Source organism: Poeciliopsis prolifica, unplaced genomic scaffold (assembly GCF_027474105.1).
Source record: "Poeciliopsis prolifica strain line A6 unplaced genomic scaffold, Auburn_PproV2 SCAFFOLD034, whole genome shotgun sequence".
Taxonomy (NCBI): Eukaryota; Metazoa; Chordata; class Actinopteri; order Cyprinodontiformes; family Poeciliidae; genus Poeciliopsis; species Poeciliopsis prolifica.
This window is the reverse complement of record NW_026562409.1, coordinates 1,353,521-1,374,652: the sequence shown is the minus strand read 5'-3', so window position 1 is coordinate 1,374,652 and position 21,132 is coordinate 1,353,521. Positions and strand designations below refer to the sequence as shown.

Sequence of the window (21,132 nt, the reverse complement as noted above, 5' to 3'; positions counted from 1 at the left end):
GTCTGTTTTTTTTTTTTAATAGATGCAAAACAAATCAGCTCGGCCAGGGTAGCATTTATGCAAAACTGTTTTGCATAAATGCAGTCAATATCTTTCAGGTTTTCTATAAACTAGAACTTCCAGAAATGTCAAAGCACCTTAAAAATGTTGGTGATCTGCACAACAACACAGAGTAAATAAATAAAAACCCATCCAAATTTCCTGACATCCTTCAGCTCAGCAAACACATTTGTTTTGATTCATTATTTGCTGACTTGGAAAAATCACATTGATTTGCTGAGTAGATATTAAAGTTGTTTACTGTTCTAAATGCAGCTTATTTCCTAGATTTCCATGGAGCTGCAGTTAAAGCTGCTGCTGTCAGCGCAGGTGTGCGTGCTTCATTCATTATGTGTGTAGGTGTTCTGGCTGAGCTGAGGGAAGGGAGATGAGTCATGGTGATATAAATACTGATTTCACACAGATGGTAGCCAATGCTAATGCTAATGCTCCATGTTGACCATTTTGACACCAAGAAATTAAGTTTTGTTTATGGAAATATGCTCATTCTGTTTACAGTAGCTGATTTGTCAGTCTGTATGGTGTAAAAGAGAAAACCTGTCTCTCTATCGCCAACCTGACCGTTGTATCCAGGATGTGTGGGGTCTGCAGAGACGTTAGCTAACCCATCAGTAATTTACAGTGGCTTTCAAAAGTCTACACCCCTCATTTTAAGTTCCAGCTTTTTGTGAAGTAAAACATTAAACCATGATTGATCATTTTTAAAAATATTTTCCACAAATAACATGACATGTATCCGACTCACTTCAAGAGGCAAAATATTTATTTGAACTTCTTGAGGTCAAACATGTCATTAGTTATATAAAACTAAATTAATCTAGTTAGTTTATTGCCCCAGAACATTTCTTTAAAAAAACAAATAAAGTTTTCTGTGCTTTTTTCACAGCATTGTCTAAATAATAAATATAATATTCAAGGGTGATTCAGCAAAACTCTTCCATGCATTTCTTACATATTTCTTACTTCTTTATCGGGATATACTAAAACTTTAGTGAAAAAGAATTGGCTGATCCAAAATGCAGCACTAGGTCAGGTTCAGCTGGAAGTTTCTTCCTGTTCAAAGGGAACAATTCCTCACTACTATCACCCTGTGCTTGCTCTAAATGACAATTAGCACAAAAGGCAAGCTTCAGTTCAGTTTTCTGATTTTCATATTTAGAAAATATTTGACTAACTGTGAAAAAATATGATTCTTTTGAAGTTTTTATTGGATTCGAATATGATCCTGACTGTTGTGCATGCAATTAATTGATTGGTTGTAACTGGATTTGTATGGGAACTGATTGGGAACTTGTTGTTCTTATGCAACCTAGTCTCTAATGACGCAGTTTATCGCATCAGGCAACAACATAAAATAAACTGGAATGAAATTATGAAATCTTTCGATCTCAATTTGTCCTATTTTATGTGATAAACATAATTAAATTGAGGTGATTATTTTATAAAGTGAAACAGTTCATCAAGGATGTCTAAGAAATTAGAATGAAATCATGTAAATAGGGTCTGATTATCCCTTTACAACCCATAGCAGGCTTTAATTTAATCACGTTTATCGACATCATGAAACATCTCTGTCTTTGTTCTAACAGCATTCTGGGAAGAATGGAACATCTTTTTGTGTCCACATACCCCCTCCACCATCTGCGCATTGTTGACAACAATCTGCGATAGACATATTTCTTGTCCAATAGACGCACCTGTTTACTATCCCCGCGAAACCCAGCGTCCAATCACATGAGAGATAGGCGGGGAGGAGGGCGTGGCTAGTGCTGAGTAGGGAGAGCGGCGGAGCAGCGAGTGGCAGTGTTGTTGTGGCGCTTCGTGGAGGATGAACATCTGTGATTATGACAGACAACCATGAAGAGAAATGGAAACATCGCGGGCTGATATTTCCGAGTGCATCCACACGGATTTGGACTGGGCGCAACAACCTTTCGGCTGCGTGATTTCCAGCCATTTTTCGGGTCATTCCCCTGGATTTGAAGTTACGGACTGTTTAGTTCCCGGAGTAAATGAAGAGAAGGGGGCCTGGAATCTCACAGACGTTGGGGGGAAGTTGGGCTAGCTGGGGGGAAAACGTTACTGCTCGTTGAAATAGCGCTAATTTATATATTTTAGATTGCCTCGACTGTCTCATTGTCACTCATTTAGGGTTATATCTTCTATGTAAAGTTCATTTTGATTGAAAGCAGCTGTCGGAGAGCTAGGCTAGCCCGCTAGCTCCATGCAGAGCTAGCTTCTCGATGCTACACAAGCGTCTCCTGAATGAAAAAAGAAACGACGCATTTCTAGTTTGAGCGTTTTTAAATAAATTCACCACAGAGCAGTGGGAAGTTTAAAATAATTACTGACATGTTTTTGCTGCTTTTTTAGAGTTTCCAGCCTGATTCAGATGGTTATCAGTTTGTTCAGTCGACTCAGTTTGATTACATAATGTCTTATTTACATGGGATGTTTTACTCCCAATGTGCACTACCTTTAATCAAACTCCTCAGTATTTAACACATTTATGACACCCACTTTATTTAAACATTTTAACCGGAAATAGTGAAAAGCAAAGCCTCTGCAGCTGGACCCACATCCAGGTAGTTCATGGCAAAACAGACTTTGTTTTGGATCAAGCCAGAGGGAAATAACATATTTTGAGCCTCCTGGGGTCAGAGGTGGAGATGGGCAGCCAGGGCAGCCCGGTGAAGAGCTACGACTACCTGCTGAAGTTCCTCCTGGTGGGAGACAGCGACGTGGGCAAAGGGGAGATCCTGGACAGCCTGCAGGACGGATCTGCAGAGTCTCCCTATGCCTACAGCAGCGGTGAGTCACTGCTGGCCGAAAAACCTGCTTTTCTGTTGGCTCACACTTTGGCAAAAAGTCCTGAACATTCGTGATGTGTGTGGCTGTCACAGTGGGGGAGAGTAAACAATGCTTCACATTCACACCCCCAGTGTAGCACATGATGCTCTGTTGTCTAAACCTGAAAATTAAACTGGGTGTGATTTCCACCTTACCTGATTGATTTAAGGTGGAATTTATCCTCAGCGTTTTTAGAGCAAAATGACTTGATGAATTATCACAAAAAGCTGCTTGGACTGTAGTTTTTAAATAAAACTTAATGAAATACCGAATACATTTTTTTCTAGTTTCTGGATCGACACAAACTGGGGTCTTTGTTTGCACTGAACCCCAGAAAGGAAGATGTTTGCACTGTTTGATTAGGTCTGCTGTAATTACCAATAAATCAATTAATCACATGTTAAATTAAAACAAAAACATTTCCATTGATTGCTTTTCTCTTTCTACCAAAAACTGGATGACAAAAGTCTTCAGTCTGGTGATCTGGTCTCAACTAGCCTTTATTTTTATTTATTTGCAGGACAGACTTCAGTATTTGCATTTATTTAAATTTTCTGCCTGGTCATTCATGCTATTAATTAAATTGCAATCAGATTTCCATAGGAACAGTTTACGTGGAAGCGAACCAGTTTAAATGATCTGTCCCAGTTCAACCTGCATTCAAGGTGAAACATCCAGCTGGAAGGTGATTGGTGGCTAAAAAGGCTGAGTGGCGCAAACTTGAAAATATGGTTAACAATAAACTGGGATCTTTGGAAATTTGCTATTTGAGAAGAATGAAGCGTGTTGGTTAAATCAGCCGCTGATGGATGATTTCCATCAAGAAACCTGGACAGTGTGAAACACTTTGGCAGCTCAGAGGGAAGGAATGCATTAAGGAATGCAGCGAACAGCTGGAGCACAGCTGGACAAACACTCAGACTAATTAATCCTAATTCCTCCTCGTTACGTTGCTGATGTCAGAGTCAGGTGCTGAAACAGAAACCGTTGAGCTGCTGCAGATAACTCTCCTCATTTCTGCAAAAACAGCAACAGTTCATGAAAAATCTGTGAGCCTGCAGGATGGCTGCTTTCTGCAGCCATCCTGCAATAACCTACAATCTGTGTATTTTCCTGATCCGATCAACATAAATAATGATTTAGCTTTGATTGATAAAGCAGTGATTGAGCTGGAATGCTGATTCTGTGACTAATGGAGGAAAAATCCAGAGTTTCCGGTTGTTTTTAGATGAAATCGCTCCGTATGACTGTTTGTGTTTGATATTGACTTCTGGATGTTTCTGGATAATTTTCTCGTTTCTCCACATCAATAAAAGTCGGATCGGCATCTGAACCCTGTAGGAGGCAAATCAAACAGCTTCATTAAATATGGAGGCTGAGCGGATCGCAGCCAAACGCGTTCAGAGACGGCGGTGCTATTGATTTCCATCAGCAGAGGGTGTGTGTGTGTGTGTGTGTGTGTGTGTGTGTGTCCTTCTGTGCACCCTGAATATTTCAGGAGAACAGATTCTGATTGGTTGAGGCCTGCAGGCTTTGATTGGTCCTGATTTCTGGGTGACTCCCTGCACTGCAAAACCACAAAATATTACCAAATATTTCTGTCTAGTTTCTAGTGCAAATGTCTTAATACACTTGAAATAAAGCAAAACTAATTTGGAAGTGACTTTTTTATTAAGAAACTGGAGCTTTTTACAAGCCAATAATTCCTTAATTTATATAAAAACAGATAATTTCCCATAAAAGTTAAATAATGTACCAGTGGAACTTGTGGTTTTTATCAAGCTTTTATTTTAGCCAACGCTGTCTCAACCTGTTCCAGGAATAAAACAACAAAATCTAAAGACTTTCTGAGAAAGATGCTGTAATGTTCCACTAAGTTTTTCAGAATTTAGTTGAATATTAGAAAGTTATGATCTCTCCCAGTGATCCCAGTATAAATCCTGTTTAAACATGAGGAGTAATTTCAGATTAAAGTGATCTACTCCATAGATAATATGACTAAGTTTCTATTTTCTCCTGATGTGTAACAATAATCATATCAGTTTGGTTTGCTGTTTCATGGTTCAGTTGTGGATGGAGAAGTTTATTAGTGGCCTTTATGACTGGATCCAGATAAAACAGGAGCTTTAGTGGGTTTAACAGAGAGCTGGAGCTAAATAAAAAGCAGAATGTTCTTTAATCCTCTTTAAAGATGCAGCCAGACTGTTATTGCAACACTTTTTATTTCTTTTTGCTTCTTACTCATGAGAATTTGCTCTAGTTCTCTTCATTGTGTTTCCTACATAAGAAAACTGACTTATGGTTCCCAGAATGTGAGGAACCTCAAACTGTTCACCTGCATCTCTGATTTAATTTATTTCTAAAACAGCAAAGCCAGAAAACACAGAGTTCATTTGTGTACCGACTCAAGTTCCTGTTCTGCAGAAATGGCAAAATAATTATGCAGAAATTGGTATTTTCATTATGGAAGCTGTTTTTAAAACATTATTTGGTTGGTAGAATCAAAATACCATCTGATTTATATCTACTTAAATATGTCTAATTTTTCAAACCATTTCAGTGATGTCTAAAGTTGTTTTTATGTCTTAATTTGGACGAAATTTAAATGTATAAAGTGAAAACACTTGATTGATGCGTCATGTTGGGGATCTCTGTGTGAATTGACTGATGGCCTGATTTTCTCTTCACAGTTTAAAACAATGGTCAAAGAGAAAATGTTCCGTTAATGTCATGAACTCTCTAAAATCTAATAAATGCACCTCAAAGTTAAATCTGCTCCAGTCTGAGTTTTATTTCCTGTTGAATGGAAGCGGCTTCAATGGAGGACTCCAGAGGAGAATATCGATTATCTGGGATTTCTAAGTGAGGTCCGGCTTTAGTAGGAGAGACGGCTCTTGGCCCGCCGCCCTGCACTCACTCCAATTGAATTAGGCTGCGAGCGCAGCACTTATGCTCAGCTGCAGCTTTAAGTTGCCTGGAAATTGGGAGATGTTGCTAATGCTGTTAGCCAGCAGCGGTGACCCGTCAGAACCTGCAGCATCATGATGTTGTTTTAAAAACCCGACTCATGAAGTGATGATCCTCGCTGTAAATCAGCAGCTGATGTGAGGATTCAACAGTTAAATAACAATTGAAAACTTTATGAATTAATGATCCGGTTCCCTGTCAGCTGACGTAAAGAAGAACTTTGTTTTTCTTGGCTGCAGACATTTTCTCTGACCTTCATAAAAATCATGTTCCCTTCTAACTTCCTCTTCCTGCAGCTTCATTTAGACACAGATAATCCAGTCCGCTCACTTTGGGAGGGAAATGAAACGGTGCGCACTCATAAAAACAAATCCTCTGTTCTATTTACCAAGCATGAATTTGCCTGTATTTTAATTATTTGAATAAATCCTCTAGAAATGTGGATGCTTGGTTGGGAACGAGCGGCTCTGCTCTGCACCTGTTTGTCCTCAGGTGTTGATGAGCTTCATAAAAACCGCAGCAGCAGCAGGTCAGGCAGGTTTGGCAGAGATCAGGCAGAGATCAGTTTCCTGCTCCGTTTTACTGAGTCAGCAGCAGTGAAAGTCAACATGACTCACCTGAACAACATAGATGTTGTTTTGGAAAGTGAATTATTTTTAACACCCAGCTTCCTGTGAAAAACGCTGCGTCAGCGCTGGCTGATGAAATGTTAGCTGTCTCGCTAGCAGACAGTGAAGTTTTGGGCAGCAGCTGATATTGGGGCTTGTTGACATGTTTTAGGTTTACACTGCAGGGTTTCCTCAGAAAACGCTCTAAACCAGCTGGACGGCGGCCATTTTTTAAATTTAAAATGTTTAAAGTTGGCATGTTGAAAACATGAAAACGTGTTATTGGAAGATTAATACCTGAAAACCTATTATAAAGTCTTAAAAGGCAAACATTAAAAACAAACTAATAAATAAACAATGCTTAGCCTGGGACCAGTAAAGCCTGGAGACCCGCCAGGCTTATAATCCACTGAGGAAAACCCTGCAGCGCTGTGGCGTTGAAATGCTTCCTGCAGGTGCTGAGTCACTGTTTTCCTGACAGAAGGACGTCTCCGTGTTGCTAACAGCTGCTCCTGTCTCTCTGCAGGGATCGACTATAAAACCACAACGATCCTTCTGGACGGCAGGAGGGTGAAGCTGGAGCTGTGGTGAGCGAACACCGACCGCTTCTGGATTCTTTTAAATGTTTTATTACATGGATAAAGTCATTATAAAAATAGAATGAAAATAATACATGAATAAACTCCTATTACCAGAAAAAAGACAATTTTATGAGAACTCTAAAACAAAAATAAATTTTAATGAGAAATGTTGAGCATCTTGTGACGTTATACTTTGTAAGTGTTACAAATAATATTTAAAAGTAAATTTTTTTATTTTAGTGTTTCTGTTAAATTATCATCATCAGAACTTTGAAGCGATTGAGAAAACTGAGTGTGAACTTTTAATGATTCCAGCTGAGCCTGCAGCAATAAACACATCAATTAAATGCATAATAAATTAAGCTCTATGATTTATATTTGCATGATTTATTGTTTCTACCAAAATCCAGGTGATAAAAGTCTTCAGTCTGGTGTTTTAGTTTGTTTTTGAAAACCTGTGTTTGATGATTATTTATTTTGGATTTTTAAATTTTCTTCCAGTTCCAGAGTTAAATACTCAGGAGAATTTAAAGTTTATTGCTCTTTGAGAATTAGTTCCACTCCATGACTGATGTGTTTCTGCCTCGGCGTGGTGCTAACGCCCTGCGCTGCTCCACAGGGACACGTCGGGTCAGGGTCGGTTCTGCACCATCTTCCGCTCGTATTCCCGCGGCGCTCAGGTGAGAGCTAGCGCCTGCTGCGCTAACGTTTAGGGACTGTCTGACTCGTTCTGACTCTGGTGACTCCGGCTCTCCGCAGGGGATCCTGCTGGTGTACGACATCACCAACCGCTGGTCCTTCGACGGCATCGACCGCTGGATCAGGGAGATCGATGAGGTGAGAGACGCTGCACCAACAGTCACCAAACAATCAAGGTTTTTCAGCTCGTTTATGAAAATCCTCCAGTTATGATTGCCGCAGCCTAAAAGCTTTCCTAAAAGCTGCTGCAAAGTTTTCATAAGTTTTATTTTTTTTGCACTGTTTTATTTTTTAAAAAGTTTAAATTGTTCCAGATCATCTTTGCAAACAGACAGTATTTTAACTTTTAGTTCATATTTAAAGTTCAAATTAAAATTATATGTAACTTCCTGAAATATCACACTTTATACTGTAGAAACAAATCCTGCCGAACATCTTAACAAAAGTTACGATTTAATGTCAACAAGCTTTAATTAATCTTGCAGGTTCGGCTTTGAAGAGATGTCATGAAACAGGAAGTTAAATTAGAATGAAGCTAGTTAAACTTCAACATTTATTCCAGTGGCAGTGATTGGACAGAAAATAAGGAAATAGAGAAAAAGTCAAGGTGATTGGCCAGATTTGTGGAAAAGCTGAGATGAGTGAATTTGCATTAATCTCCACTAAATAGTAGAACTGTAACGATTCACCGAAAGACCTCGATTTTTAAAGTTCCTCTTGACTTTATTAAATGATCTGTTACTATTTAGCACACTGTGTTCCAGCTAATCATTTGTGTTGCGCAACGTTTTCACTTCCCCCAATGAGTTGCTGACAAATGCTAAGTGCTATTAGCATGTCATATATATTTCATGCATTTTCTGATCAAGAAGATGATTGATCAACAATTAATTATTTATTAAATGTTTTGATCCTCATCTGTTTTTTCAGTTTAAAAAAAATCATACTTAAAAGTTGAGACTAAAAGTTACTTTTCTCATGAATTTCTTCACTTGCTTAAGTCGCTGCTACAGAACAGTCACTCAATTAATGGCTTGTTATTATAATCATTTCTGGCCTACTTAATAGCAAACATAGATCTCAGGTAGTGTTAGTTCTGCCTGTGATCTAACACTTTCTGTTGTAAAAGGTTTTATGCTCCATTTAGCAAAATATTTGCTGCATAGGAACCTGAAGGACGAGATCAGGATACGGAAAAAGTTTGGATATTTTCTGCTGCTTTGCTGCAAAGCTAAACGACACAAACAGGGAATTCCAGCTTCTTGCTCTGTGTCCTTCCTGCTGACATGGAAACAAAGAGGATGTCTGCTGTGTGTGTGTGTGTGTGTGTGTGTGTGTGTGTGTGTGTGTGTGTGTGTGTGTGTGTGTGTGTGTGTGTGTGTGTGTGTGGTGTGTGTGTGTGTGTGTGTGTGTGCGTGTGTGTGTGTGTGTGTGTGGTATTTTTGGTCTGTGGAATGTGGGCTCCAGTTCTGCTTTTCCTGCTCCACCTCGGCTCTCCTGGCTCTTCTGACACCTTTAATGGACGAAACAAAGCAGAAATATTTTAAAGCTTGTAAATAATACCTGATGGTTTTATTCTCTGCATGAAATCTGAATTAAATTTTTTGAAAAGGTTCTGAGCTGCAGATCTGCTTTGTTTTTTCTAGACTTTTAGACAGTTTATGTCATCAAACTGCCCTTTCCAGTAAATATTGACTGAAAGCTGGCAGTTCTGAGCCAGTTGTGGATTTAATGTACAAAATACAAAGTTCCTCTTCTAGCAGGATCTAAATAAATCATCATAAAATAATGAATTTTTGTGTCTTCATTGTGAATAAATGTTAAATATGATGAGACTGATCTTCAGTTTGGTTTCCCAGGATCAGTTATGCAGCCTGTCTGAATTCGTCCTGAGTTTTGCTGATGTTCTGCGGATGTTGACACCCCGAGCCTGAAGGCGCCCCACCCTGCAGCTTCTAGATGACTTTTCTGCTGCAGCTGATTTCAGATTAATGATATTTCAGCTCAGATTCTGCTGAGCTGAAATCATCTGGCTCAGAGGTTAAAGGAAAACTTCTAAACGTCTGAAGAAGTGAAACATTTCTATCGGCTACTGCTTTTATTTTCCATCAATGAATTTTCTCCCAGTCATTTAGGGAATGAAGAAAAGCTTTCATGATCCGGATCATTCAATCAGAGATGATTATAGTCATCAGGAATAAGGCTTATCACCCAGAGCCACTTGGAGGCGTAGTTCTGTTCACCAAACTCTGTATTTGTGGTGCAAAATTAACGTTTTGCTCAATTTTATTTGGTCAGGTGGTTTTACCACTGTACAATGGCTGCTGGAAAAGGAGAGTGTTTTGTTGTTGACTTACCATCCAGAAATGACTTGCTGCATTCTTGTTGATTGTGCAGGAGGATCCACTTCTGCTTTTCAGAAATGTATGGTTGTATAATTGTGCATTTATTTGCAAACTTTTTCACGTGTGAGAGCAAACGCTGAGTTGGGGATGTGGCTCAGAAGCAGCTAATTTGGATTTAACGTTACGGAGTCCTTAAATAGCTGAGCAGAATAAAATCTCATCATCGATGAATGATTTTGTCCAAAACTTGTTTTGTAGGTTTGGTCCTCACCTGTTCAAGGAAGCAGATTTCGTCACCATTAAAGGGATATTTCACTTTTTCAAGAAGTTTTTACACTTATTCTCCATTTAATTCTGTTTCTTAATTTGTTTTCAGTCTATTTAAACACACAGAAACATTTTCCATCATTTATTTGCTGGACTGAACGATTCTTTTCTGTTTCCAGATTCCTAAATGTTCGATTATTGAAACCTTCAAAGGAAATCAGAGTCTTGTTTCAGACCTGCAGCTTGCTGAATTAATGCCAAACCTCCCGACTGACCGGCTGCGTTTTGTTCCCAGCATGCACCGGGCGTGCCGCGGATCCTGGTGGGGAACCGGCTGCACCTGGCCTTCAAGCGGCAGGTTCCCACGGAGCAGGCCCGGGCCTACGCCGAGAAGAACGGCATGACCTTCTTCGAGGTCAGCCCGCTCTGCAACTTCAACGTGATCGAGTCCTTCACGGAGCTGTCGCGCATCGTCCTGATGCGGCACGGCATGGAGAAGTTCTGGAGGCCCAACAGAGGTGAGCGGGCCGAGAGGGGGCCGTTGCTTACCGGCTCCGGGTCCAGCCACTCGGCTAAACCTTCAATTTGTTTCTGCATTGTCGTTCATGCTGCTACTGAATGACTCCTGTGTGAACAGTTTACCATTCCACAGCGCTCTGATTCAAATGCAGCCATTTTACAAAATGGCCGCATCATTATGCTAGTTGAAAATGGTTTCAAAATGGCGGTGTTATTGTTTAATGATTTCTGGAACATTTTATTGTTAGTTAAGGTGACAATCACACTGTTTTCAGCGATCCGGTTCTGTGGTTCTGACCCGTTCTGACCCGTCTCCCTCCTCAGTCTTCAGCCTGCAGGACCTGTGCTGCAGAGCCATCGTGTCCTGCACGCCCGTCCACCTCATCGACAAGCTGCCGCTGCCCGTCGCCATCAAGTCCCACCTCAAGTCCTTCTCCATGGCCAACGGCATGAACGCCGTCATGATGCACGGACGCTCGTACTCGCTGGCCAACCCGGCCGGCGGCTCCAAGGCCAACAGCCTGAAGCGCTCCAAACCCATCCGCCCGCCGCAGAGCCCGCCGCAGAACTGCACCCGCAGCAACTGCAAGATCTCCTAGGAGACGGGCGGAGAGCCGGACTGCAGAGGCGTCACTACAGAACCTCACCGCTCTCCTCCGATAAGCTAACCCACGTTTCACACTACAGAACCACAGCAGATCCGGTCCAGGCTCGCTTTGGTGCCTTGATCCACGTTTTCTCACTAACACGGTCCGGTTCCACTTCCTCTGGCTCCCAGGTTCGGGTTTTACGTTTATGGTTTTTATTTCTCGGTTAATCGAAGCGTTTTAAGTTCTGATTGGACTGGACTTTAACTGGGTCGGACGGTTCTGTTTACTGCAGCTTTACCTTCCCTCTTGTGTTTTAGACCTGATCATATTCAGTATTTTTATTAGAATACCTCGGACGAGCTCCTTCCTGACCCAAACATCGACCCAGTCGGAGAAACCGGACGGGTTCAGGCAGAACCGGGCCTTATTTACAGTGAACTCTGACCCGTTTTTAAACGTTTTTAGGTTTGTTTTTGCCTTCATCTGCTTCACTTTGAATCTGAATGATAAAATTTCAGATTTTATCAGTTTTTTATTTTGTTTGTTTGATGAAGAAAAATCATTTATTGACGTCAAATGAAGCCAAAACAGTCGGAATGAAAATGTAAAAATATTTTCACTTCCAGACTTGAAGTTTAGATCCTGATGTCTCCATCTTTCCTTCCTTCCTTGTTATTTCCTCTCTGCGCTGCGTTCAGGTGCTGCAGGACGTTTCACTCTTTGTTCACTGCAAAATACAAAATCTTACGAATAATTTTTGTTCAAGTTTCTGTATTTTCAGTTTTGTCTCATTTCAAGCGTGTTAACTTACAGGGAATGTTTCTGAAACATATACGAGACTTTAAGTCAATAATTTATTCATAATGATTTTACTAGTTCCACTCAGATTATTTAATTTATAAAACATTTCATGTTATAAGTGAAACAATCTGCCTGTGGAACCAGTACTGTGTTTACGTCATTAAATCTTTATTGACCTGTTATTTAGTTTTCTTATTTCAAGTCTCAGATATTTGCAGTAGAAACAGGAGAAAGTCTGGGTGTGTTTTTGCAGTGCGCTCGCTCGTGCTTTAATGATTGGAACACGTGAGTTTTTCAGAGCTGCTGCTTTTCGTCTGATCGGATCTCCCCGGGGATCCATCGCTGTTGTCTTCTTCTTCCTCCCTGTGATCCACATCGCCGCCTCCGCCTGCCGTCCCATGATGCTTTGCTGTTTAATAATAGATGCTCTGCAGGGCTTCATCTCCCTCTCTCCTATTTTCCTGCTATTTTCTCTTTATTCAACATTTTCTTGCAGGTTCTGATCAATAAGTCCTGCTTCTGACCCGGTTCTGCTTGTTCTGGAGACACTAATCTTCCCGGTCCGTTTCTGGTTCTGGCTCGTTGTTTAGATTCTGTAAAAATGGATCCAGAAATTGTTCTGTTTTGCAGAAAAGCTGCTGTTCCAGTTCCTCTGGTTTCCAGCACAGATCTCACTACGACCCGTTCTGTGACCCTCGACCCGTTCTGTGACCCTCGACCCGTTCTGTGACCCCGACCCGTTCTGTGACCCTCGACCCGTTCTGTGACCCCCGACCCGTTCTGTGACCCTCGACCCGTTCTGTGACCCTCGACCCGTTCTGCTGCTGTTCGCTCACCTGAGTGATGTTTCCCTCTTCAAATTGGTATCAAACGTTTGTGCTGCAAAATTTTAAGTTCTGCTTTTGCTTTGAATATATTAAAGTTTAAAGGTCAACCTGTAAATCCAACAAATTGGTGTCAAACGTTTGTGCTGCGATGCTGCACCATTTAAAGATATTAATAAAAGTTTCCAGAGGTCATGGAAAGTCAAATATTTGTTCTGCAAAACTTATTTGTGCTGCTATCATTTCAAAGATGGTGATGATTTTTGTTTGCGGCACAAACGTAACGGAGTTGATTGACACCCAGTTTACTTTTGGTCATGTTTGGGGACTGGTTGCTCTTTTGACCTTCAAAATTTCATGTCTTCAAAACAAAAGCAGCACAAACTAAATTTTCGCAGCTCAAACGTGGCACCAAATTTGTTTGAAGGGGCTGGGGTGCTGGTTGACCTTTCATGACCTCTAGAAACATTTATTAATATCTTTAAAACAATAACGGCACAAACGGATATTTTTGCTGCACAAACACTCCTGTAGATTCATGACTCGCTGAAGCTGCTGAGCTGAAACACGAGAACATCGTGACAATGTTTTTAAATTATTGATTGTACAGTTCAAGACGATGTGTATGAAAAGACTTTTTCACAATAAAACTGTTGAATGTCTGAGTTTCTGTTTTATTTTCAACATTTCTGTTTATTCTGCGCCGTAATGAGTTTATGAGAGAATGCTGCCCTCTGCTGGACGTGCCTGGAATGAAAAAGGTTTCACTTAAAACCTGTTCTGGTGTTTAAATAACACAATTAAACACATTGTTTCAAGTTTTTTACAGTAATAGTCATAGTTGTGGAAAGTTGAGTGGAGGGAAAATGGTTGTTATGCAAAATCAATTCTCATACTTATTCTGTTTCCTACATTCTTTAGTTGCTCTCTTTGTGTAACTTTGGCAACAAGGTGTTCTTACTACTGTGAGCAAATGATTGGCGTCTCAGAAGCTCAAATAATACCTGAACTTTCATTTCAGGTTTGGTTCGTTCATAAAACGGGAAAGGTCTGAACTACAACGAACAATCAGGTCTGAAGAGATTATCATTAATGTCAAGGGTCAGGAAAGCCTCTGCACACCACACACATCCTGGACACAAACCTAGCTCTTGCTTGGGGGCCTCATAACACTGCAGAACTACAGCGGTTTGTAGTTTATAGCAATGATGTAGAAACTAAGGTGTTGCTCTTTTAGATTAGAATGTATGGGTCACTTAAACAAACGTTTCACTATATTTTTTATCCCATTTTTATTTTTTCATTCACTTGTTTGTGCTGTGCCAAGATTAAAAATGATCATTTTTGTCTCCTCAAACCTTGGATAAAGTTCCTGCAGTTCCCTCTCCGGAACGCCAGGTGGCAGCACAGGCCTTAAGGGTTCGGAAGAGCAATACCCTCGTCTGTAGTTTAATGTCGTGTTTAGGTTTTAATGCCAAGAAAATCCTTCCAAAGCTGCAGTTTGTCCCGTATTAAAGTGTCTCCGCCCGCATGATGTCCAGCATCCAGCTGCTCCGGCTGCTGGTGAACGAGCGGCTCTCCGCGGCCGCAGATGAAATCTTCGAGGCGGTGAAGAAAACCATTTCAGACTACGAGGAGGAGCTGCTGCTGTCCAAGCAGGAGCTCCACCGGCAGCGGAGGATGCTGCAGGTGGTGGCCGAGCCTCCAGCCAGTCCGGGCGGACACGCAGGTGCGCGAGCTCTCGGCGGGCTGTAAACACGGGCCTCCGGATGGGGCTGCGGCTCCGTCTAATTCCTGGAGCCCGAGCTGCTGGAGGCCCGTTATTGATTTTTATTTGACAAAATTTGGAAAATTCAATCATATTTTTGTCCAGGTTCTTTTCTTGTTCATTTCTGCTAAAGTGATGTTAATATTTTCCCTAAATTTGACGCTGAAGTTCATTAAAATAATAACTTATTACCCGTTTTTATTACTTTTATGTGTCACCATTAAAAATGAACCGTTATTTGATCTAATACATTTTTAAAAACTAATTTATCATAACATTCTGTTTTCAGTCACGGTGCAGCTGATTAAAACTCCTCTATAACTTTAGTCATTTTATTTGTTTTATTTTGAAATGTCTCAAAGTTTATTAGTCAATTCATTTCCATTATATTACTTGAAAAAGGTCTCAAAACAACAATATTATCTTTTATTGCAATAACTTTTGGGAATGTATCGTCCAGCTCAGTTCATTATTGTGACAGTCTAAGGAACAACTTTTATTGTTAAATGTGGTTTTATGTATTTCCCTGCAGAGGAACCCCAGTTGACGCTGTGCGTCTGGGACGAAGACTTCACCGCTGACCATCAGCAGAAAGAAGAACCCAACCAGCTGGAATGGAGCCTGGACACAGACCGCCGTCCCTCCAGCCCCGGTGGGCGGAGTCAGGAGCTGGAGGACAGCAGCATCATCAAGGTCAACTTCATGCCTCCATTTGTCAGAAACGTCTGCAGTTCAACAGAGTTCAGCGAGGCGACGGTTAAAGAGGAAGAGGAGGATCCTCTTCCGAGCACGTCGACGCAGCCGGACGCTGCCGATGGCGGCTCGACGAGCTGCTCTGATGCTGACAGCGAGGAAGAATGGAGGGCCAACTCCCAATCCAAAGGCAAATGTAGCAGGAAGAAGAAGAAGAAGAAAAAGGTAGCAGTGCTGAAGATTAAGCTTCCTCGTCTCCCAGTGGCTCCGAAACTCAACCCAACAAAAAAGAACAAGACTCAGATCTGCTGCAAAGTCTGCGGCCGAGCCTTCCTGCTCGCTGTATCGCTGGTCAACCACATGGAGGCGCATTCCAAGGATGTCTGCGGCGTGTGCGGCGAGCGCTTCGACAGCGAGGAGTGCTTCAATGCCCATCTGAAGACGCACGTGAAGGCGGAGAGCTGCAAAGTCTGTGGGAAGTGCTTCTCGAGTTCCAGTGGCTTGGAGGTCCACATGAGGATCCACACGGGAGAGAAACCGTTCGTCTGCAGCGAGTGCGGGAAGCGCTTCACCACGCGGGCCAACATGCTGCGCCACAGCCGGATCCACACTGGGGAGAAACCATACACCTGCACAGTGTGCGGCCGCAGCTTCAATGACTACACAACCCTGAAGCGCCACCTGTTCGTCCACTCAGTGAAGAACAGCAGCCTCGGTGAGTCTTCGCCGGAAAACGGTGGCAGGAAGAGTCCTCCGGCAAGGAAAGCACGGACGGCATGTAAGGTCTGCGGCTTGACGTTTCACTCTGTGCTCTCCCTGCTGAATCACAGCAAGCGGCACGAGACGAAGCTCTGCTGCGTGTGCGGGAATCACTTTGACTCGCCAGAGAGCTTGGCGGATCACCTGGACTCCCACAAGAACGGAAAGGAGTGCGTGGTGTGTGGGAAGTGTTTCGACTCGCAGGGCCACCTGGAGATCCACATGAGGATCCACACAGGGGAGAAGCCGTTCCCCTGCGCCGAGTGCGGGAAATCCTTCACCACCCGGCCTCACCTGGTGCGCCACAGCCGGATCCACACCGGTGAGAAACCCTACACCTGCAACTTCTGCAGCAAAAGCTTCAACGACTACACCACCCACAAGCGCCACCTGCTGATTCACATCAAAGACTGCAACCCAGGAAGCCCGACTGCGACGCAGAGCGAAGAGACTGACTCGTCTCCGCCACCAAGACGGCCGCAGGTGGCGTGCAAGGCGTGCGGAGCGACCTTCCGCTCCATTGTGTCTCTGGTGAATCACGCTAAGACCCACACTGAGCTCTGCGGCGTCTGCGGGAACCAGTTGGACTCAGAGGAGAACCTGAAGCTCCACCTGAAGACCCATCTCAGCAAGCGGGTGTGTGACGTCTGTGGGAAGTGCTACGACTCGCAGGGCCACCTGAAGGTGCACCTGAGGGTCCACACAGGGGAGAAGCCGTTCAGCTGCAGCTACTGCGGGAAGTCCTTCAACTTCCGACAGAACATGCTGCGGCACGCCCGGGGCCACTCCGGGGAGAAACCACACGTCTGCACAGTGTGCGGCCGCGGCTTCAGCGACCGCAGCTTCCTGACGCAGCACCGCAACACGCACACCGGGGAGAAACGCCACCGCTGCCAGGTGTGCGGGAAGACCTTCAACCGGAAGACCTACGTCCGGCTCCACATGATGAAGATCCACACTTCGGAGAAATCCCGGAAAAAGCTGGAAGATTGAGCCAGAACTTTCAATCCAGTGAAGTTTAGTAATTTTTAGGAATAATTGGTGTTTGTGCATTTCTGACTGTAGATTAATAACTGTGACAACATAAGAACAAACGTACTTATTTTTATTTGTGAATGACTTTAATTTGTTTCTTTTAAAACCAGGAAAAGACTTGGTGTCGCCCTCTAGTGGTTTAAAATGAGACGACATGGGGGGAAAATCCAAAGATGTGAAAGACTTTCATAAAACGGATCTGATCCTACAGACACGAGCGAGCTTTCCTTTATAAGGCGGCCCGGTTCTGATTCATCATATCTGGAGCTTCTGCTTCTCTCCATCAATACGATTTGGTTTAAATCGGTTCAGGAAGCCTCTTCCAGTCGGATCAAACCGGGCCACAAACTCCTCCTGGACTGGAATCCTGTGAAATGAGCAAAATTTAGATGAAATATCAAGATATTAAGACCTAAAAAATTTTATTTCTCTTTCTTGGACTTAATTTGGATTGTGATTTTTTAAAAATATTTTTTTTATGTTTCCCCTTAAAATGGATCCAATTTTTTATGCCAGTCTCCTGAAATAAAAATAATTTGAATCAAATATGATGTAATTTGGTGATTTGTAAAGGAAACAGATTGAGCAGCTAAAGCATGTTAGCATGTTTCTGAGAAGGTTCTTGTTCCATTGATGCTGTGAGTTTTAGTTCTCCCAGTCTCCAAAAACAGCTTTTCGTTCAGCTGGACTTTCACTAGGCCATTACAACTAATTGATTCTGGTTTTTTTTCAGCAGTTCTGTTGTAGAGTAGGTGTTGTGTGTTGGACCTAATGATTTTGACCCGGAGGTCAAATCCAGGTTTTAGACGTGACCCTCTGCTGATTCCAATGACTGGAAAGCTGAGGCTAAAGACCAATTAGGTCATTTAAGTGTGTGGAACGGAAGGGGAAACATGCCTAAGCAGCCTAAAATGAGTTAAAGAATGATGTCATTGGCATGTGAACTGCCTGTAGCAGGTTGATTAACACTGACTCAGTGCATTAAGGAGCTAAAATGCTCCAGCAATATACTTCATTGAGTGTAAAAACATCAATGCATAAGTGAAAATTAGCTAGAATGCTAAGGTTAGCTTCAGTGGTACCACTAGTTATCATCATATTAACTAACATTCAGTCAGCAAACAGTGAAAATTAGCTGCAGTGTTACGGCTCTGTAAAATGTAATCAACACAGCATGTTGCTAACTACAGTTTATCCACATTATTCCCAACTCCCATGAGGCTTTGCGTGAATTATGACTGCGATGTAAGATAAGCATGGCGGGTCAGTCAACTGACTGCAGTGTGTGTCTGCTTCCACCAGGTGGCAGTAATATGTAACCAAGTTTTTCGACTCGGTGTTTCCTTCAGGGCGATAAGTGGGTCAGAACCACTTAAATCTCTTACTGGTTAATACAGGTGGAAACCCAGTGCAGGGTGTTTACTGGGGTTTAAAGGAAATCACTTCAAACTGAGCCACATGGTCCAGTTTTGGTTCTCAACATGATTTGATTAAATAACACTGGGGGCCACTTCCTGCCCGTCTGGAGACCAAAAACTATGAATTTAATACATTTTCTTTTCAGTCTCAATCCCACAATAAACTGGAATAATGAGGAACAATCTGAGCGGACTGAATCATAATTACATATTTTATGTCATTCAGTTTCACACTATTCTAACCAACCACATCATTTTCAGTAATATTTAAGACTTTTTTTAAAGACTTTTATTTTTTTTCAAAGTCAAAATGATACAAAAGGGTTTTCATTTTCCAAATGTATAAAAATATATTTGACTGAATCAATCATATCTTGTTTTTACATGTAGCCATGTTGGTACGGGGCTGGGACTACAGTGGGGTTGATGACCCCCATGATGGAGATTCGACGGGGATCCCAGACGCAGTTTTCCTCCAGGCCGCTCTGCACCATCCCACAGTTGGGCGGCACCCAGGCGGTGTCGTACCCATGGTCATGCCAGGTCTTCTGCATTGGGTGCTTCTGACGATTGATGCGTTTTACTCTCCCCACGTTGACCTTCACCTTGATGACCACCTTGTCTTCATCAGGATGACCAATAGGATAGCGACTGGCTTTCTGCAGGTCTCTGCTCAGGTAGACCCCAGGACCCAGCATCCCGTCACTGGATTGTTTGAAACCGTTGGCGAGGATTTTCTGGGCGCTCGCCCTGGTGGTGCCGTGATACATGACGTAGGTTTTGCCATCAGTCGGCTGCGGGGTGTCCAACCGAATCACTCCAACAGGAAGAGCAAAGTCTTCTTCAGCCCATTCTACTCTTCTCATCATGGTGTCAGAATCCCTGCAGAAAAGGAGATTTAAATGAATTTATGTATTTTATTAAAAATTATATCTGAATAGTTTTTATGTTTTATAGCTTTTCTTAAACTCTATGACAGTTGAAGATTTTGCCTCATTTTATGACAATGTTGCTCCTGAAAAACAAAAAGTTAAAAAAGTTTCAATTAATAATCTTAAATGCTACAAATGCTACAACTCCGCCCCCTGCTGGAACAAACGGGAACCCGCAGGCTGCTGATTATTTCCACAAGAACATAATTTATTTTTCTGACATGCAGAAACAAGTTACTACTCAGTTACTTCAGGAACTTTAAATGTGGTTGTTCTGCAAACTAAGTTTTATATTTTGTAATATTTCTGGAACTTCACTGAATGAATAAGAAACATGTTTTAACCAAAACTACAAAGACACCAACACTTAAAGTTTGTTAGAGTGAGACCTCCTGTTTCTACAAAAGCTTTGTTGTTCTAATATTTTTAAAATCTGTAAATTATGTTGCATTTAAAGGTGAAGTGAATATGCAGCCCATCTTTAGTAACTAGCAATAATTTTTACCCTGTTCTGAAAACGTCATCCACTTTAAGTTGATATTAAGGATTTTGTTTTTTCAAAGCAATTTTTTCAGGTTTTTTTTATTTTTGGTTTTGCCCATAACTTTCTAAATGTGTCTGTTAACTTAATTTTGAATTTCAAAGTGAAAACAAATCTGGCCTCATGTTTGCAGGAAATACAACAGGAAGTCAATCAGTTACTGTGAAGACAACAACTTTGCTTTAAAACACCATTTTATCTTTCAGTTTTATCTAATTTTGCTAAAATGATAATAAAATAGATCTCAGATTTCTGCTGCTTTTGTTTCTCTTTAACTCAGAAAAAAGTTTTGTCGATCTGTCCTTTAAACGTCAAACCGATCTTATCTCTCAGGAAGTTTAGTTTTGAACGTTTTCTGATCATATTTCTTGTTTAAAGTAAAACTTTTAGAGAAATATTAAAGTTTGTGGCCTTTGACTTACCGCTGTTTGTGTCCGTCTCAGTGTGCAGCTAAAACCTCGTCCTGCTTCTTTTATAACCTTAAGGAGGAAACTCCAATAGACGCTTTCTTTGTTTCACTTTTGTTTAGGTGTGGTCGGACGGATGTAAGTTTCATTTCTGCCAGATAAAAATGTCGGAGCGGGACTTTTCAGGACTTTCCTGCTTGTTAAAAACAGTTGAGTGAGTTTGAATGTTTCTGATGTGCAGGAACTAAAGAGTTTACTGCCAGTAAAACATTTCCAACCCGGCCAGATTCCAGGTTTAAGTTTCATTTCTGGTGAATAATCCCAACGATTCGCTCAGAAAAGAGGATCATGAGACGGAGACGCCCAAAGACATGCATGTTTCCACCGATACGCCTAAAAATATGAATATTGTGAAGAAGTTCAATAAGTTTATGTCGCTTAATTCAGAAAGTAAAAATGATACATATA

At 41.8% G+C, this 21,132-nt stretch overlaps 2 protein-coding genes across 2 annotated transcripts; both read left to right on the top strand.

Moving 5' to 3' along the window:
• Nucleotides 1–1,837: 1,837 nt before the first annotated feature.
• Nucleotides 1,838–13,773, top strand: rab40c (RAB40c, member RAS oncogene family). The gene is made up of 6 exons (XM_055051982.1): nucleotides 1,838–2,871; nucleotides 7,012–7,072; nucleotides 7,686–7,746; nucleotides 7,826–7,903; nucleotides 10,673–10,895; nucleotides 11,221–13,773. Exons 1-6 carry the CDS (start codon nucleotides 2,730–2,732, stop codon nucleotides 11,493–11,495), a joined length of 840 nt encoding a protein of 279 aa, XP_054907957.1. The 5' UTR covers nucleotides 1,838–2,729; the 3' UTR covers nucleotides 11,496–13,773.
• A 756-nt stretch (nucleotides 13,774–14,529) lies between these two features.
• On the top strand, nucleotides 14,530–17,912 carry LOC129373876 (oocyte zinc finger protein XlCOF6-like). Its single transcript, XM_055051981.1, has 2 exons — nucleotides 14,530–14,840; nucleotides 15,412–17,912. Exons 1-2 carry the CDS (start codon nucleotides 14,642–14,644, stop codon nucleotides 17,322–17,324), a joined length of 2,112 nt encoding a protein of 703 aa, XP_054907956.1. The 5' UTR covers nucleotides 14,530–14,641; the 3' UTR covers nucleotides 17,325–17,912.
• Nucleotides 17,913–21,132: the final 3,220 nt, after the last annotated feature.

Excerpts from the sequence above, each read along its gene's own strand:
- rab40c (XM_055051982.1), top strand. The coding sequence starts at position 2,730 with ATGGGCAGCCAGGGCAGCCCGGTGAAGAGCTACGACTACCTGCTGAAG. Across the intron at positions 2,872-7,011 it reads TCCCTATGCCTACAGCAGCG|GGATCGACTATAAAACCACA; the intron begins GTGAGTCACTGC and ends GTCTCTCTGCAG. Across the intron at positions 7,747-7,825 it reads CGTATTCCCGCGGCGCTCAG|GGGATCCTGCTGGTGTACGA; the intron begins GTGAGAGCTAGC and ends GGCTCTCCGCAG.
- LOC129373876 (XM_055051981.1), top strand. The coding sequence starts at position 14,642 with ATGATGTCCAGCATCCAGCTGCTCCGGCTGCTGGTGAACGAGCGGCTC. Across the intron at positions 14,841-15,411 it reads CAGTCCGGGCGGACACGCAG|AGGAACCCCAGTTGACGCTG; the intron begins GTGCGCGAGCTC and ends ATTTCCCTGCAG.